We start from the raw sequence: 17,847 nt of genomic DNA on the forward strand, positions 1-17,847 counted from the left end.
TGGAATACACTGTTGAAACCTAGGAGGCCGTACGACTCGGATACTCAGCGTATATTCGAGAAAACTTCTACACTGACTCCACAGGTCATCTTTGATCCATCGCTGCACTGCACGCTAGAATGTTTTTAATGTAGAGGTCCAGGAATAGGGAGGGTACATTGAGAGCCGGGCAGGACTACAGAGCCCCGGTAGCTTCGTTCTATTGTACTTTTTGCTCAAAGCCATACAATAGAGCCGTACGTTGGGCGCACCACAGTTATGTACATCTGGAGTGCTATCCTCGGCGGAGAACCCATTTCATTGCAAAAGTCCTCTCGGTCCTCTCGCTATACAGACCTTCTTAACCTTCAGTTTTATGTTTAATCTCCAATTTAGCTTCGGATTCAGGATTACACCCATATGGAGGAAAGAGCCATCTTGGTGGCGAATAGCATCAGTTCCATTTTAGTTGGATTTATGGCAAGCCCGCGTCTTACGGCCCACAAACACACCTTTCCCAACGCTCCTTCAACGATGCCACTCATAATAGAGGGAAACATCCCTGATACCAATATCACCAAGTCGTCCACCACCCCACCAAATGTGAGACCCTGCCATTTTTGTCGCAAACAATCTCCTGCTGCCAATAAAATGGCACATTGAACTCCGCCACCTCTCAGCCTTGATGATTGTCAGAACATATAAGGGGACCAATATAGACTCGTATCACTATTTCCTTGGCGTGGTGGTACGAGCTCGAATAACAATACCACCTAAAATCCACTCTGACAATCAGATGCGAGTTAACACTGAAGCCATCCACAACGCAGCCCTCTGCAACACCTATAAGAGGAAAATGGATGCCGCAAGACCCGCAGTCAACAGAAATCCTGGAGATGAAGCATTAACAAATCACCGGAAGAACGTTATCATAAATATGACCACAAACATACTTGGTCCAAGCCGCAAAAAGAGTCGGAATGGTTGGTTTGACAATGAATGTAAGTTAGCAACGGAACGGTAGACCATTCGACATCGGTCTAAGACTCTCTCTATCATGCATCCTCTTTAATCTGGCCTTGGAGAAAGTGGTCCGTGATGCTGAGGTATGGCAGGTAATGCGAATTGTTGGTTATGCCGAGTCTAGAGGTTAGGGGCCCGTCCAGACCGTAATGTTATATGCATTTGCACGCACTTTCCCTATCAGGTTTTGTTATAAGCGGACCAAATCCTCCTTGACTTGATACAGGTGGTGAGGCTTCGCCATTTGAGGTCCGTGGATGCTAAGTAGTGCAAGTAGATTCCGCCCTTGACAGCCGCCAGCGAGACACTGACCGTGCCCACCGAAGGGGCCCCAAGAGTAGAGCCTGGCCAATTCGTCAGCTCGCTCATTCACAATTATGTTCCTACGCCCGGGAACCCACAGGAGGGTGACTTTGAGCGTATCGTCCAGACTGTTCAGCGCGTGTCTGCAGTGGCCCACCAACCTGGAGGATGCCGTCGCTGAATACAAGGCCTTAATGACACTTAGCCGCGGAAAGACTGCCAAAAGCGCCGCCTGTCAAGTCCATCAGCCTGCTCATTTTTTTCTGAGTTCTTATGACAGGGAACCCAGAGGAGTATGATTTTGAGCGCCCCACCAGGCTGGAGGATGTCGCCACTAACTATAAGGCCTTAACGCCGCTTGGCTGTCAGTTAGAATGACTGTGTTACGTTTGAGGCTCAGATTGTGCCCCAGCCATCGACAGGCTTCCAGTATCGCCAGTACTACGGCTTGGAACTCACTGGCGAAACCTAGGCGATCGCACGACTCGAATACTCTGCGTATATTCGAGAAAACCCCCGCACTGACTCCACAGATCATCTTTGATCCGTCATCATCATCATCAACGGTGCAACAACCGGTATCCAGTCTAGGCGTGCCTTAATAAGGAACCAATTCCATATCCCTAAAAGCTGTCTGGCGCCCTGGCCTACGCCATCGCTCCATCTCTCTCAGGCAGGGTCTGCCTTGTCTTCCTTCTCTAACATAGATATTGCCCTTATAGACCTTCCGGGCTGGATCATCCTCATCCATACGGATTAAGTGACCCGCCCACTGTAACCTATTGAGCCGGATTTTATCCACAACCGGACGGTCATGGTATCGCGCATAGATTTCGTCATTGTGTAGGCTACGGAATCGTCCATCCTCATGTAGGGGGCCAAAAATTCTTCGGAGGTTTCTTCTCTCGAACGCGGCCAAGAGTTCGCAATTTTTCTTGCTAAGAACCCAAGTTTCCGAGGAATACATGAGGACTGGCAAGATCATTGTCTTGTACAGTAAGAGCTTTGACCCTATGGTGAGACGTTTTGAGTGGAGTAGTTTTTGTAACTGTCTCAAAGTTGTATTCTCCTATCTTTATTCTTCCCGTTTGACCAGTGCAGTTTGATGTTGTTGGTTGGTTGGTTTTCGGTGCTGACGTTGCCACCATATACTTTGTCTTGTCTTCATTGATGTGCAGCCCAACATCTCGCGCCGCCTGCTCGATCTGGATGGCAGTTTGTACGTCTCGGGTGGTTCTTCCCATGATGTCGATATCGTCAGCATAGGCCAGTAGTTGGGTAGACTTAAAGAGGATCGTACCTCTTGCATTTACCTCGGCATCACGGATCACTTTCTCGAGGGCCAGGTTAAAGAGGACGCATGATAGTGCATCCCCTTGTCGAAGGCCGTTGTTGATGTCGAATGGTCTTGAGAGTGATCCTGCTGCTTTTATTTGGTCTCGCACATTGGTCAGGGTCAGCCTAGTCAGCCTTATCAATTTCGTCGGAATACCGAATTCTCTCATGGTCATTACCCTGGGTTTTACCCTGGCTATGCTATCATAGGTGGCTTTAAAGTCGATGAATAGATAGATCTTTGATCCGTCGGTGAAGAATACTGTGCCATAGCCTTGCAACACGCCGCCGGTTTTCCACTCTGCCCTGGGTGGAAAGTCCATAGCAAAGTTTCTCGTGAAGTTCGGCTTGCGTGTGTTGTAGTCCATCTGGAATGCTCAGGTTCCCAGAGGTACTTCCTCAAGATGGCTGTAGGGCTTCGTTGAACAGCACCCGGACTCACGTAGTCTGACAACATTGCACGCTACAACGCATTTAATGTAGAGGTCATGGGGGAGGAGGTGTTGGAGTAAATTGAGAGTTTCTTCCGGGCAGGACTGCAAAGCTCCGGTAACACCTGCACATGCGGAGATCTTATGTTCTTCATTAAAGCTTTCTGAGCTTCTTTGTGCCGATTTCACCCAACAGCTGAATGGGACTTCTGAGCTTCACCAAGGGGGGCTCTCTGATTTGTCAAATTTAGACACTCGTAGTGTTACGGTCCAAAGCCCGTAGTAAAGTCAGCAGCGCGTTTATTCCCTAACCTTCTTAATATCCGATTCAGTTTGGTTGTCTCGCCTGGTTGCACTATGGATACCAGGAGCCTCGGCGCCATTATGGACCTCCTTTCGAAGCCAGAGAAAGCACTTTTTCAAAACTACCTTAAATCGTTGGGGGAGGACCAGTACCACCTGACCCACTTACTGGTGGTTTCGTTGGCAAAGTTCCAGGTTCCGTCTAAACTTCTGGTACTGGTGTTGTCATGTAAGACTCATCCCTCGTTAAATTATCCTTTCGATATAATCGCAAACACCAATTTGCTCCTAATTATTAGCTTCCTAATAGGTCGAATCAGACATCAAGTGGATACAGGCTTCGCTGTATCGTAGGCCTTAACAAGACCAGTTTGCGATTATTACTTCAAGGGCAGACGTGAGGCTGTGTCTGCTGAGTTTCTTTCTTTACTGACTGATTGCTAACGTCAGGACTTAGATACGGAGATAGCATGAGGCGGTTAATTATAATCTTAACCCATTTCTCCCGGGGTATGGAGGATACCGCAGATAGTTGCAGTTTAAACTGAACAGTTCACTGGATTAACCCAGTTGCGATGGTGTCCCGGAAGAACTACAACATGTCTTCTTATTTTGACCTAGATTTCTAAATTAGAGAATGGATTTGGAGGAGGTATTGGATAGGACGCTAGAGCTAAAAATCCAAGTCGGGAAATCCTTGCGTTTAAGGAAAATTGGAATGCAGTTAACCATACAGTAGGGCGTTGTTCTGGTAGGCTGGGAGAAGCAGAAAAGACAGGGAAGGCACGGATGCGAGATCGGAATTGACGAGCGAGAGGGGGGAAGTTAGACTTATCTCAGTCTGGCAATGAGTGCTATGGTGTAGTTCCGCAAGGAAGCAGCAGGAGTCAGGGGTACAGTGTCTTTTGAAGACTGGATCCTGAAAAAAGATGGGTAGACGAACGATTGACAGGCGGACAAATAGAGAGATAGTAAGCTGATTCCAATAAACCACAGAAAGGGTATAAACCCTGTAAACCATTATATGTCTCCTTCCGATAGGATTTTATTGTGAGTTCGATAACTGTTGTGTAAATTAACAACATATTATCATTGCATTCATTATTTCCCGCATCTGCTATAATATCTATGTTGTTGACTCAGATCAGGTTCCAACACCACATGAATGTTACATTGTCTCAACAGAGACAATAGAAGTTCATGACTTAGTCTTACAAACATTGAACAACTGTTTCCGGCGCTTTTTTTCTAAAATAATGATCTGAACTGTATAAAATGGGCTGAAGATTGCATCTCAATATCATTTCGAATGCAGACGCAAGGATGAAGTCCTTCTTACTATTTATTTTGATTGTTGGAGTTGGTACCGCAAAGGAATGGTGGGAAGGTGGCAATTTTTACCAAATCTACCCAAGGTCATTTATGGATAGTGATGGAGATGGGATTGGTGATATCAAAGGTAAGTCCGAGTGAAGCATTGTGGTCCCAGTTATAACAGAAGTTTTTGACAGGAATTACCCAAAAGGTCCAGTACCTCAAGGCCATTGGGATCGATGGAGCATGGCTTTCACCAATATTCAAATCACCCATGTTCGATTTCGGCTACGACATATCTGATTACTATCAAGTCCAACCAGAATATGGTACTCTAGAAGATCTCATGGAACTTATTGAAAAAGCTCGAGAGGTTGGTTTGAAGATCCTTCTTGATTTTGTCCCTAATCACACCAGCGACGAGCACGAGTGGTTTAAAAAGTCGATCAAGCGAGAAGGGATTTACACAAATTTCTACATCTGGGAGGATGGAATTCCAGATCCTAAAAATCCCGGTGGACGCAACTTGCCTCCAAATAATTGGAATTCCGAGTTTCGTTACAGTGCCTGGGAGTGGAATGAAGAACGGCAGCAATACTATTACCATCAGTTCGGGGTTCGACAGCCCGATCTCAACTATCGTGATCCCAATTTGCGTGCAGCCATGGAAGACGTCCTGAAATTTTGGTTGGATAAAGGGATCGGTGGGTTCCGAATTGATGCTGTTCCTTACCTATATGAGTATCAGGATGCTAGTGGTAAATTCCCTGATGAACCTCGTAATCCCGATTGTGCAGACCCTGATGATTTCTGCTGGACAGTTCACATCTATGTCAAGGATCAGCCTGAGACTTATGACGTAGTCTATTCGTGGAGAAAAATCATTGATGAGTACTCGCAGAAACATGGTGGTGAACCCCGAGTCATAATGACCGAAGCTTATGCTAGCATGGATAATATTATCCGTTACTACGGTAATAGTACGCATAAAGGATCAAATATCCCATTCAACTTTGAAATGATCCAACGACTAAACAAAAACAGCAACGCAAAAGACTTCTCCCAGGTCATAGCCGAATATTTGTCCAAAGTACCCAAAGGGTCTGAACCTAACTGGGTTTTGGGCAACCATGACAACAAGAGAGTATCTACACGATTTGGTGAAGATCGAATGGATTTAATTAACATCTTACTTCAGACCCTACCAGGAGTTGCAGTAACCTACTATGTAACAACATTAGTCCTTGTTTGAGAGTGGTTTAGTTTTTTAGGCTGTCATTTTTCCTTCCAGGGTGAAGAAATTGGCATGACAGATGTGCATATTTCTTGGGAAGATACGGTTGATCCTCAAGCTTGTGGAGCATCACCGCTGACATACGAACCCTATTCAAGGGATCCTGCTCGCACACCGTTCCAGTGGGACGACTCACCAAACGCTGGTATGAATGTTTGTCCCGGAAAGAAATGATAAAGTAATCCTCCATTATCTTTTGATTTTATTGTAAGGTTTCTCCAATGCTTCAAAGACTTGGTTACCGGTCTCCAACAATTATAAGGAAACCAATGTCAAGGCGGAGGAAAAAATACCGAACAGTCATCTAAACATCTTCAAAACTCTGACCAAATTAAAAATGGAGCCAACCATGCAAGATGGAAGTTTTGAACAGAAAGTATTATCTGATGATATTTTCGTCTATAAGAGGTTAGTATCTGTTACTGTTAACATTAAAAAAAAAACTTATAGGTATTTTGTGTCTGTAGGAGAGAGGCAAAGTCTCTGAGCAATCAAACCTTCTTCATTAGCATCAAAAGTCCAATGTTTTAGGTTGGGCACTCACATAGAAAATGTTTCCTGGATCATGCTTCCTCATTACAGGATGGACACGTATAATCTTGGAGAATGCTTATCCTAAACATACGTCCATCTAGTGAATTATGACCAGTCAGAATGCCCACAAAACTCCTGCAAATTCTCCTGCTTCGCGACAGGATAAACTTTGTCGTATGTTTGTTTGATTTTGACAAGAAAAGCTTTGTGTGTAAGCAGCATTAAGGTTCTGTACCTGTCACTATGGGAAGCTTGTTCCCAATTTTTGATAACAGCATTAGCTTATTCTGCTGACACACTAATCCCTGGTTGTGGTCCGGACTTGCGGGAAATTGAGCCCTCTTTTGCTAGTACGTCCAAGATTTCATTTTCCTCTATACCACAATGACCAGGTACCCAGAGTGGGTCGACCCTATTGAAACTTGAAGTAGAGTTCAATCGGTTTCTACGCTCCAGAACGTTTTGAAGTGATCAAAGGACTACTCAACGCCTTCAGTGGAGTTTGACAATTGCTACAGATTTCGTTAATCACGTAGGTTGTTACCCTTATGATCGTATACACTTCAACCAGAATGACCGTTCCATATTGTGGAGGCGCACTTCGCGATTTTATTCCAAAGATAGACTCTAGCTCTAAAATCCTTCCTTTCCTCCTTTTTGTAAATAATACTTGTTCGAGTACGGACTGCACTATTCAAAATATTCGCAAATGCCACCAACAGAAAAGCGGAAAACGTCAAACCCTGGTTGGGTTTCTTTCGGTGTCACGACTTCAGAAGGGCGTTTCCATGCCGCTATTATCGCCAACATTCTGCCCGGTCTAGCAGTTGCTCCGAAATTACGTAAAGTCCGGGTAGCAGATCCATTGCTGATCTGCTGGGTGACATTACGCAGGAGACCATCCCTGTCCGTATGTAGCTGCACAACTCGGCCTATCTGCCAATGAGGGGATCTTCCGGCATCTCCCACCCGCAAGTCGGGGAATCGTTTTCGCCCTTTGCTACGGAGCTGTAGTATCACCAAATATTCGTCGTGCGAGTGCCATCGAAAATCTAGATGAATGTGGCCAAGCCAGTGCTAGTGTCTGAGCCGATTACTAGGAATATCGCGCACAGCAAGAAGGGATCCTCCGAGGAAACAATCAATTGGAGATTGCGCAAATTCTTCGTCTGAATCCTCTCGTAAACATGTAATAGGCTTGGAGTTAGGGCAAGCCTCGATGGGGAGAGCTTGTGTGCAAAGTTGTCCCAGGTCAAGTGTTGCTTGGCTGATTCTACCACTGTTTTCCATAACCTTCTTTGGTGAGGGACACGCGCGGATATTAAATCCAAGGTTGTGCTAAGATCTTCCAAAGCCTACTGGTTCCGGTCTGATGCAAAAATAGGCAAACTTTGCTGGAGGAGCCTATTCGTGACTATGAACGCCGTACTATTATCACTATAGTGGTCAGGACATCCACATAACGACAATTAAGTGCCTGGTCCAATTGCTGAGCGCTAACGATCGAGCTGCCAAGAAGGTGTCGCTGTAAAGAAATCGAAAGCTGTACACCAGACTTAATGCCCAAAAAGTGCCGAAACTGGCTGGGTCGATCCAGGAACGAGACTTCTTGAGCAGAAATAGATGGAGCTCGAATGATGGCTGTTGATGTTACAATGACTAGATGCCTGGGAGTAGCTTACCGAGATTATATGCCTCCGGGATAATATGCAAATCGTAGGCAATCGTCGTGAATGTGTCTTTAAACTTCAGCCAGTTGTGTAGTTCCGTGCCAAAGGGAGGAATCGCCAACGGATCAAGTTGAACGTCTTGACGTTCAAAAGTGTCCGGTGACTTCAGTTTGGGCTCTCTTCAGGGCGCCGCCAAAGCCTCCTGGGCCTGGCGAATCGCAACTTATAGCTCCAAGTATTACAATTCAACTGCGTCCAGAAACTCCTAATGAGCTTCCATTTCCTCCTTATCTAGTGCTTCAAATTGGACATTTCCTTCAATTCAATGCAGCCAATTCCCGCAGCCGGATCAGGAATGAGGAGCCACTTACAAGTGTACGCAGGTGAGCCATTGCCTCGCCAAATTCTGTGGCAAAAACACCGGATTGGATTTGCTACTACCTCAACAAACATGCTGAGCGTATCACAATCTATTACGAGTTCAAGGAAACCTGATTCTGCGTACAATTCCAGATCCTTTAGTTCTTGCGTCGGCGGAAGAATAAGTAAGCAGAGGCAACTATGACGTTTCTCCTCTTGCCATTATCGCGGAAAGCCTCGAGGATTGCTCCCTTTTCATAATGAGAGACCTTGAAGAAGCGGTTCTCACCATGAAAAACAGGAAGGCGCCAGGTCCTGATGGAATCCCGGTGGAAGTTTACAAACTGGTGTTCTGCCAACGCCAGACTTGCTACTTGAGGCGTTCAACGCTTGCTTGATGGAGGGCATTTTTCCTTGTCGCTGGAAAATGGCCAGACTCGCGTTGATCAGCAAGGGTGAAGGAGATCCCGAGCCCCCGTCTGCATACCGACCGCTGTGTATGCTTGATACGGCCGGGAGAGTGATCGAGAGCTCATCAGGAGTAGACTCGCTGAAGCGATCCGCGCTGCCGGGGATTTACCCCCAAGGCAGTTTGGGTTCAGAACAGGGAGATCTACAGTTGATGCTATTATGAAGGTCGTAGATGCGGTTCATCGAGCCGAGGCACACAGCCGGGATTGTACCTTCTCATACTATTACCATAAGTGTCTGGACAATTTTTATTTAGGGATTGAGGAGTCTTAAGTCTGCATGTCGGACCGGACCCAATGAAGAGCAACTTACTCCCAGTCTTTGTGGTCCACGGACTCCTCTTTTGGGCTTAACTACCAACGTTGAAAAATTAAAAGAGCTGCGAAGGCAGCTTACGGTTTCATACCACGGCAGAGTCGACTCATCAGACGCTGCCTCACCTCTGCCCTGGGAGCAACGTGACCGAAGCGGTTCACAGTGTTATATGCTCCTTTTTATAATTCGCAAAACACAGATGGGTGGCACATTGCGGGCAGCAGCAGGTGCTCGGAATACAGGAGAGCTCTTAGCACGAATCGCAGATGAGGTTGATACAAATCAACCTCAACCACTGCGAGGCGGCGCAGGATCTACTCGCGCAAACCATCCGCGAGAAAAATATCGATGTGGCCATACTAAGTGAACCATACCGAAACCGCGGTGGTAGCGTTTGGGTCAAAGACCAAACGGGCCAAGCAGGGCTGTGGACTTGTGGAGAACAAGCCTTCCAGGAAATAATGGAGCACCCGGAGGAGGGCTTCATCAGAGCGAAGGTGAAGGGCATCCACATCTACAGCTGCTATGCTCCACCCAGCGCTACACTCGTCGAGTATGAGCGGATGATTGCTGCTCTTGTTTTGGATGCAAGAGGACGTTGGCCGATCATAATAGGAGGCGAATTCAATGCGTGGGCTCTTGAATGGGGCAGCCGGATAACTAATGTGAGGGGACGTGTTCTCCTCGGAGCATTCGCGGAGCTGGACGTGGTACTGGCGAATGTTGGGTTTTCGTACACTTTCCGGGGAAGGGGCCTGGGGTCTATAGTGGACCTGACATACGTGAGTGCCACTTTAGCCAGTAGAATCGCTTGGCATATCAGTGAGGACTATACTCACAGCGACCACCAGGCAATCTGCATACAGATCAAGGGCGGATCGAGCTCGAAAAAGAGTTTTCGCAGAATGACGGGTGGTATGCTTGGCTGGACAGTGAAAGCGTTCGAGGGGGACACGTTTTCCGCGGTGCTCAAATCCGACATATCCCTGAATGGTACGGCTGGAGAGAAAGCCACCCAGATCACTCGATGGGTGACGGAAGCATTCGATGCTACTATGCCCAGAAGGCGATTGCTCCCCAATAGGCATCCCAACTACTGGTGGAACAACGAAATCGCAAGTTTGCGAGCCGCATGTTTTCGGGCAAGGAGGCTTTGCCAGAGGCTCAGGGGAAAACCCGGTGGCAACGGTCGAGAGGAGGCACACAAGCAATTGCATGGCCGCCTAAAGGAAGCTATTCGGAGGAGCAAAAAGAACTGCTTCAAACAGCTGTGCGACCATGCTGACATAAACCCTTGGAGCGAGACTTACAGAGTGGTGATGAACAGGCTGCGGAAATCACCCCAGGTGACCTGTCCGCGCCTCCTCAAACAGATTGTTACCACTCTGTTCCCTCACAACGAAAATAGGGGAAGGCAAATTTTGGTCCACCTAAATGACGGCATAATACCGCCTGTAACTGTGGAGGAGCTGCGGGAAATATGTGGTAGGTTCGGTGACAACAAGGCCCCAGGTTTGGATGGCATCCCCAACCGAGCTTTGAAACTGGCAGTGAAGACTAAGCCCGAACTTTTCGCCAACACCTTCGAGGCGTGCCTAAAAGAAGGAATGTTCCCTGCCCAGTGGAAAAAGCAAAAGTTGGTGTTGCTTCCGAAACCTGGCAAGCCACCTGGAAACCCAGCGTCTTATCGTCCTATCTGCTCGTTGGATACAATAGGGAAGATGATGGAGAGAGTCATCTACAACAGACTCCTGCCCATCGTCGAAGCCAGCAATGGTTTGTCGGAACGCCAGTTTGGTTTCCGACGCGCCCACTCTACGGTGGACGCAATTGGCATGGTGGTAAACCTGACAAAAGGTGCACTGATTTCTGGCGGCTGCTGTGCCGTGGTGGCGTTGGATGTCAAAAACGCATTCAACTCGGCCAACTGGAATAGAATTAAAGGGGCGTTGGCTGACATAGGTGTCCCCGGATACTTAGTGAATTTGGTGGAAAATTACCTCTCAGAGAGGACTCTCTGGTACGGGACGGATGAGGGCCCCAAAGAGTACATTGTCACAGCCGGGGTACCACAGGGATCGGTACTTGGTCCCCTATTGTGGAATATCATGTATAATGGGGTGCTTGCTCTTCCCGTCCCAGAGGGGACTACGATTGTCGGCTTTGCTGATGACCTAGCTGTGGTTGTTGCAGCAAAACACCCAGAAGATGTGGAGGTTTACGCAACAGAAACAGTGAGAGCGGTAAAGTCCTGGCTAGAAAAGGCCGGGCTGACCTTGGCGGACGCGAAAACGGAAGCGGTCTTAATAACGAAACGCAGGAAAAATAACACTGTAAAAGTGGAGGTCGGTGGACATACGGTCGTATCAAAGCCGGCTATCAAATACCTGGGAGTAATAATTGACACCAAATTGAGTTTTAGGGAACACCTAGAGTATGCATGCCAAAAGGCAGCCAGTGCCACCACGGCATTTGCAAAAATGCTGCCAAATATTGGTGGACCGAAACATTGCCGGAGGTTGGTGCTAGCCGGAGTGGTGCTCTCCATCCTGCTCTACTCGTCGCCTGTGTGGGCAGAGGCGCTTGCAAACTCTCAGAGACGGAAGCAGGTGAACTCGGTTTACCGGCGGATGGCTTTGAGGGTTTGCAGTGCTTTTAGAACCACATCAGATGAGGCAGTATTGGTGGTGGCAGGCATGATCCCGGTTGACATTCTGGTCAAAGAAATGAGTGTCCTGTACAGTGCAAAACATATGGAGGGGCATGCACAGCGTAGAAATGCGGCAAGGTCAGAGTCGCTTGATCTCTGGCAACGCAGATGGAACGAGTCTGCGAAAGGTCGGTGGACGCACAGGCTCATTCCCAACATTAGGGTGTGGCTTGAGCGAAAACATGGGGAGACCAACTACCACATTACCCAGTTCCTCACGGGGCACGGTGGTTGCTACAGGCAGTATCTGCACCGCTTTGGGTTGGATGATTCTCCGAACTGCCCCAGATGCGATGGCATACCGGAGGATCCAGAGTATGTGATGTTTCACTGCCCACGATTTGCGATGGAGAGAAGGAGCTTAAACCAGGTGCTGGGCAGGAGCGGGACCCCGGGGAACTTGGTTACTGAGATGCTGGAGTCCGAGGAGAAGTGGCTTGCGGTTGGCTCGCCAATCATCCAAATGCAGGAGGAGTTGGTAAAGGAACAAAGAAGGAGGAAAGCTGCAAATAGGAGAAGGATGAGTGCCTAAGAGCAAACCTACCCCGCGAAGTAATACCTCAATGGTGGTCCCGCGGGGCTGGGGCTGGAGAGACCGGGGGTGGTTTTTAGTGGGTGTGAATACCACACGCGCCCGCTGTAGTTCCGCCGTTCAGGCGGCGGAGCTGCGGCGGACGTGTCTCTCTAAGATTTTCCACCTCCGTGTACGCACAAAAAAAAAAAAAGGCTATACATGCCTTCTTAAACCTCAGTTCTATGTTCAATCCCAGATAACCTAACTTTGTCCATTTAACCGCGGATTAAGGTTTTCAACACAAAGGGCTGACCGGCAGAAAGTCCTTCGCGGACTCATGGTCACTTCTGTCCATATGAAAATCACGCGTACGTCTCATGGAACGAAATACAGCTCCGGTAAATGTCTTCCGGATGCGGCACAACTTTTTCGCTGTTTCTGGGGTTTAATATGCCGAAAGCTGCTTATAGTCCTTCCCGTTTTATCTTCGGTAATTATTGATATGATCATGTAATACGACTGAGATAAAATTCTGAATCACAATCCAACTTGCCGTGTTTATGGACTAGGATCTGCAGGATCTCACTAGAATATTATGCCCGGGGACCCTCGGACTTTTTTAAGAAAATATGGGCTCCTGCGCTCCTTGATTAGAATCTTTTTGAGTTTCACAGACTCCATCATCCATCTTAAGGTTAGATTTTTGCTGAATTTTGCAGGGCATGGGTTTTTGAAGGCGATTTTGAATGCCATTACCAGAACCCCGACCTTGCATTCCTGCCCATCCCAATATTACCACTTTGAACTTCATCGAACTTCCTACAGTTGATCTTCTTGAGATCTCTAAAAAGAGTGGCCAATTCTACCCTGAGATTAAAACTGAAAAGTATCCAATTGGGACCTGAGAAGGATTCACGTTCAGTTACTTTGCAGATTTCCACCGTTAAAATCCCATTGGCTGTTAGCTGGTTGATATTAAGGACTTCCTCCTAACCGTCATAGTTTTCCGAGCTGGGGAAGGTTGGTGTACTATCCCTGTTAGATGACTGATATCCAACATCCGGTTACGATAAAAGTCCCTCTGGTATTGGTGGTGAGATTTGAACCGTGACCTTCCTGTCTAGCTAGTGGTTAGAGCCATCCCGAAGCTAGACACCGCTAACAGTTAATAATAAAGTCAAAGTAAGACTTCTTTCGTTGAACCGCAGCTGTCCCAGATCGTATGCCTCGCATTGGTATCATAACCTACGAACAGGTTGGCTTTCTTTGCTACGACGAAGGACGTCAGATGATGTAATTCTTCTGGTAAGCTCCGTAAGCCGATGATGTGTACGTCTTAGCCGCTCCCGCTTGTTCCAATTTGATAACATTTAGGGCGCTAGAAGCCATTTTTGCACACACAATGATGCGCAGGTTCTTTCTGGAGACTGTACATATATGTTCAACATTTTTCACGATTAGTGGCCCTTATGTTGTGGCATAGGCATAAGTGTAGTCTACTATGAATACCGCCGCTAACTGAAGAATCTGCTGCATGCAGTATGGATCTCACCTTGCCCTCAGCTTCCGCCAAAAGTTTTGCTTTCTCTTGTCAGATTTCTTTGGATATTGCCGCATTTGGTGGTGTAGCAACACCCATGTCCTCATTCGCAAAAACTCAGAAGGGAAAACTCAGAAGAAAGGGTTGTACCGTGACTTGTAGAGATTGACCGGGATCTGTGCTTTGACCGGATACGTACCGTACCTCTGGACTGCCCGTGCATGGTTTTCATACCGAAAGCGGGCATACCGTGAAGGACTTTCGGCCAATCAGTACCATATCCTTTTTCGTATTGAAGGCCTTACAGTACGACCCATTTTTCGCATACCTCCCGCTGTCGTGGGCTTGGAGACTTCTCAGGTTTACCATGCCTGGGTTGCATAGATCTGTTTCCATATACCAGTATTGGACCAGTTGGGTCTACGTCACCCGCTCTTAGCTAGCTTACCAAGTATCATCAGATTCTGAGACCCGTTTGACTCCTCCAGGAATAGTGCTCCTGAAGGCCTTCTTTGTCCTTCATCGCCCAATTCGATAGCTCTCGAGAGCATCCCTATAACTCACTTTTATACTTCCATTCAAAGTTTCGCAAACTACCTTAAAATCTCATATCAAAAGGAGTAATCGTTCCCAAGTTAACTTATCCTGCCAGAGAGAAGTAGTTTTCACAAAAAGAGGACCTCATCTCCAACACGTAATGCTTTTTCTTCAATTGTGGCAGCACAATAGCCACTACAGACGTAGTCATGATGCTGAATGCAACAATAAAAGCAATTTCCTTAATGCAATCCTTCCACGAAATAATGCGCATCTTCAATAATCTTCCAGCACTTGGCAGGATACGAGCAAAACATTGGATCTGCTTTCATAATTCCGACTTTATGGAAGGAAATTCAATCCCCCAAAACTGCAGCTGTAAACTTTAATCAACCCAATTATCTTGCAGTTAACCTAAAGGTAACTACTTCCTTTACAACCCCCCCCGTCTTCCATTTTCGCTTAGTTAAACTAAGAAGGATTCGTTCTCAACCCTTCAACGTGTCGGGTGTCCCCAATTAAAGGTAAAAATCCGTTTTGATGTGCAGCGTTAAAATGAACCCCGTGGCGCAGTCTGCACTTACCCACTATTCATTTTCTATTTTACTACCCCCTTTGAGTATTTTACGAGATGAAGTCAAATGGTTAGACGAAGAGAAATGACGTGCATGAAGCTTTACGGTATCCTTTGGGGTGGGATTTTATTCACGGTTCGGATGGTTTTACACTTTGCCAGGGAAAGTATCCCATATTTGTGGAAGCATTGGAACTAAGTGGAAAATTTTGTGGCGAAATATTTATGATGAAAACTTATTCTCGAGAAAGTGTCAATCTTCACGGGAAGTGTGGAAGCTGATTTATTTGAAGGGAAAATAGCAACAAACTTCTGAAGGACTTCTCAACATTTAAATTACATTCCTGTTAAGGTACTACGGGTAATTTATCCTTTTTTTCCATATTTCAAAAGGGAGCTTGCTGGTAGTGATACTTACCTGGTTGTGATGAATTTCGGAAAGGATGTGCAAACCGTCAGTCTAAAATCTGCTTTCCCAAACATTGCTGACCGCGCTGAAGTAGTAGTCTCCTCAACACAATCACCACTTCAAAGGGGGTAAGTTTTATTTCATTAAAAGAAGCTCATTTTAAAGAAATTTCCTTTCATTTCATAGTGACCAAGTGCAGACAGACAACATCAAAGCTCCGCCGTCGGTAGCAACAGTCTTCAAATCATTGAAATGAATACAAAATCAACTAATGAAGATTGAAGGTTTCCATTAAGTAAGAAATAAAATATTGCAGCAACTGCTCTGTTTTAATATGTTGCTGCAGCGAACGGAGAACGTGTATATCTCCTTTTTTATAAGGTAGGTGGAAGCGTTTACGGACAGAGTATTGGACTCCCGCAACAGTACTAGCTAAACACCTCCATGTCATCAGAAAACTAGCTTGGATCCGTTTGACACATTACTTCGGGGTAGCTCTGCTGCTCTCCCGACTTAGAGAGTGGTCAAGTCAAGGAATCCCAAGGGAGGAGGAGGACGGGAGTTGTTAGTTCAGGAAACCCCTTGCCATCCGGTCCGGTGTTGTCTGGAGAGAGCACCCCTGTGTCTGCATAAAGCTGCTGACGAAAGCCGTCCCATCTTCCATAAGAAAAGAAGGTGTGTTCAACGTCGCCACTCTATTGCAGAACACACAATCAGGAAATCGCGTCTTCCCAATTCTATGCAGGTAAGACTCCTCCATGCCCCCTTAGAAGTTGGCTAAGGAAGTAATCAATCTCATCGTGTGTTCGGTTAAGCCATGGGTCTAAAGTGTCGATGAGTTGCGCAGTCCATCTGTTTATTGGCTCGTTTTACCAAGAGAGGTGCCACACGGTAAGTGTGCGTTGATGTTTTTCATGGGCAACCATCTGTCTTAAGTTTCCGCCGTTACGGGGGTAGACAACTTTTCGCTCCTTGGCAAGGGGGGCAACGGAGATCACCCCCGCGATCACCATCATGGCTGGTTCGGAGACAGTGCGGTAAGCAGACGCCACTCGCAAAGCTTCCCGCCTTTGTACTTGAGAAAGGAGCTTACGATGCACCTTCTTGTCATGGGCTTGGTACCAGCCCATACCTCCACGTCATAGAGCAGAACCGACCGCGTTGCCCCCATAAGGAGACGTCTCTTAGCAGATTATGGCCTCCAACATTCGCCGAGACATCAGCTGCAGCCCTGTCCGCTGCTGCTTTGATTTACTCGAAGAAGCTCATCTTCAAGTCGAGCATTAAACCAAGGTATTTAACCGCTGGTTTTGACTCTATAGCCGACTTGTCGACAGATATGGGATACAGGTTTGGGATTGCCTTTCTGGTCAAGATGACTATTTCGGTTCGGCAAGACTAAAACCATGAGCAGTCATCCATCCGGTTACCCGTCGCATCAAAAGCCAAGTCTACTTTGCAGCTGTTCCACAGTGCTACTGCCAACGTGATTTCCATCCTCCTCTGGCCCTCTGGCGTCTCTTAGAGCTGGGCAGATAATCCCTCAATATCCGCAAGAGATAGCTTGCCGCGTGGAATGAGTTTTCTAATCTGCCCAGCATAGCTGTCCGTCTTATGGAATTGAAGGCATTTCTGACATCAAGCGTCATGAGGAGCACTCTCCGTCAAGATCGGCGGCTGTGTGCTTCGGCTCGATGAACCGCATCCATGACCCCCATAACAGCATCCACTGTGGATCTCCCCGTTCTGAACCCGAACCGCATTTGTTTTTTTTTTTTTTTGAGTAGGGTAGGTGAATGCGTTTACGCACAGAGTGTTGGACTCAACAGTACGCTGGCGGACTACCAACTAAACATCTCCCTGTCATCAGAGAACTAGCCTGGAACCGTTTGACACACCCGGCTTTGGGAGCCTTCAAGTCAGGGAATTTCTTTCACCAACGGGACGGGAGGGGAGGAAGGGAGTTGTTGTTAGTTCAGGGAACCCCTTACCGTCGGATCCCTCCGCCGTCGAGTTCAATCTTCTTCGTAATAAAAAAAGCCCGAACATAATGCGCAATACGATTCCAGCTGCCAGCGCTATTCAGCATCTCTCGCACAATGTTGTCTGGAGAGAGCTCCCGTGTGTCTGCATAAAGCTGCTGGCGGAGGCCATCCCACCTCTCGCAAGAGAAAAAGGTGTGTTCAGCGTCATCCGCCACTCCATTGCAGAACACACAATCAGGAGGTCGC

At 47.1% G+C, this 17,847-nt stretch overlaps 1 protein-coding gene across 1 annotated transcript; it reads left to right on the top strand.

Annotated features, from left to right (window-relative positions):
• Nucleotides 1–4,697: 4,697 nt before the first annotated feature.
• LOC119661089 (maltase A1-like) lies at nt 4,698–15,935 on the top strand. Its single transcript, XM_038070278.1, has 6 exons — nt 4,698–4,833; nt 4,886–5,916; nt 5,980–6,127; nt 6,195–6,390; nt 15,601–15,744; nt 15,803–15,935. Exons 1-6 carry the CDS (start codon nt 4,698–4,700, stop codon nt 15,870–15,872), a joined length of 1,725 nt encoding a protein of 574 aa, XP_037926206.1. The 3' UTR covers nt 15,873–15,935.
• Nucleotides 15,936–17,847: the final 1,912 nt, after the last annotated feature.

Source organism: Hermetia illucens, unplaced genomic scaffold (assembly GCF_905115235.1).
Source record: "Hermetia illucens unplaced genomic scaffold, iHerIll2.2.curated.20191125, whole genome shotgun sequence".
Classification (NCBI taxonomy): Eukaryota; Metazoa; Arthropoda; class Insecta; order Diptera; family Stratiomyidae; genus Hermetia; species Hermetia illucens.

Excerpts from the sequence above, each read along its gene's own strand:
- LOC119661089 (XM_038070278.1), top strand. The coding sequence starts at position 4,698 with ATGAAGTCCTTCTTACTATTTATTTTGATTGTTGGAGTTGGTACCGCA. Across the intron at positions 4,834-4,885 it reads TGGGATTGGTGATATCAAAG|GAATTACCCAAAAGGTCCAG; the intron begins GTAAGTCCGAGT and ends AGTTTTTGACAG. Across the intron at positions 6,128-6,194 it reads GGACGACTCACCAAACGCTG|GTTTCTCCAATGCTTCAAAG; the intron begins GTATGAATGTTT and ends TTTTATTGTAAG.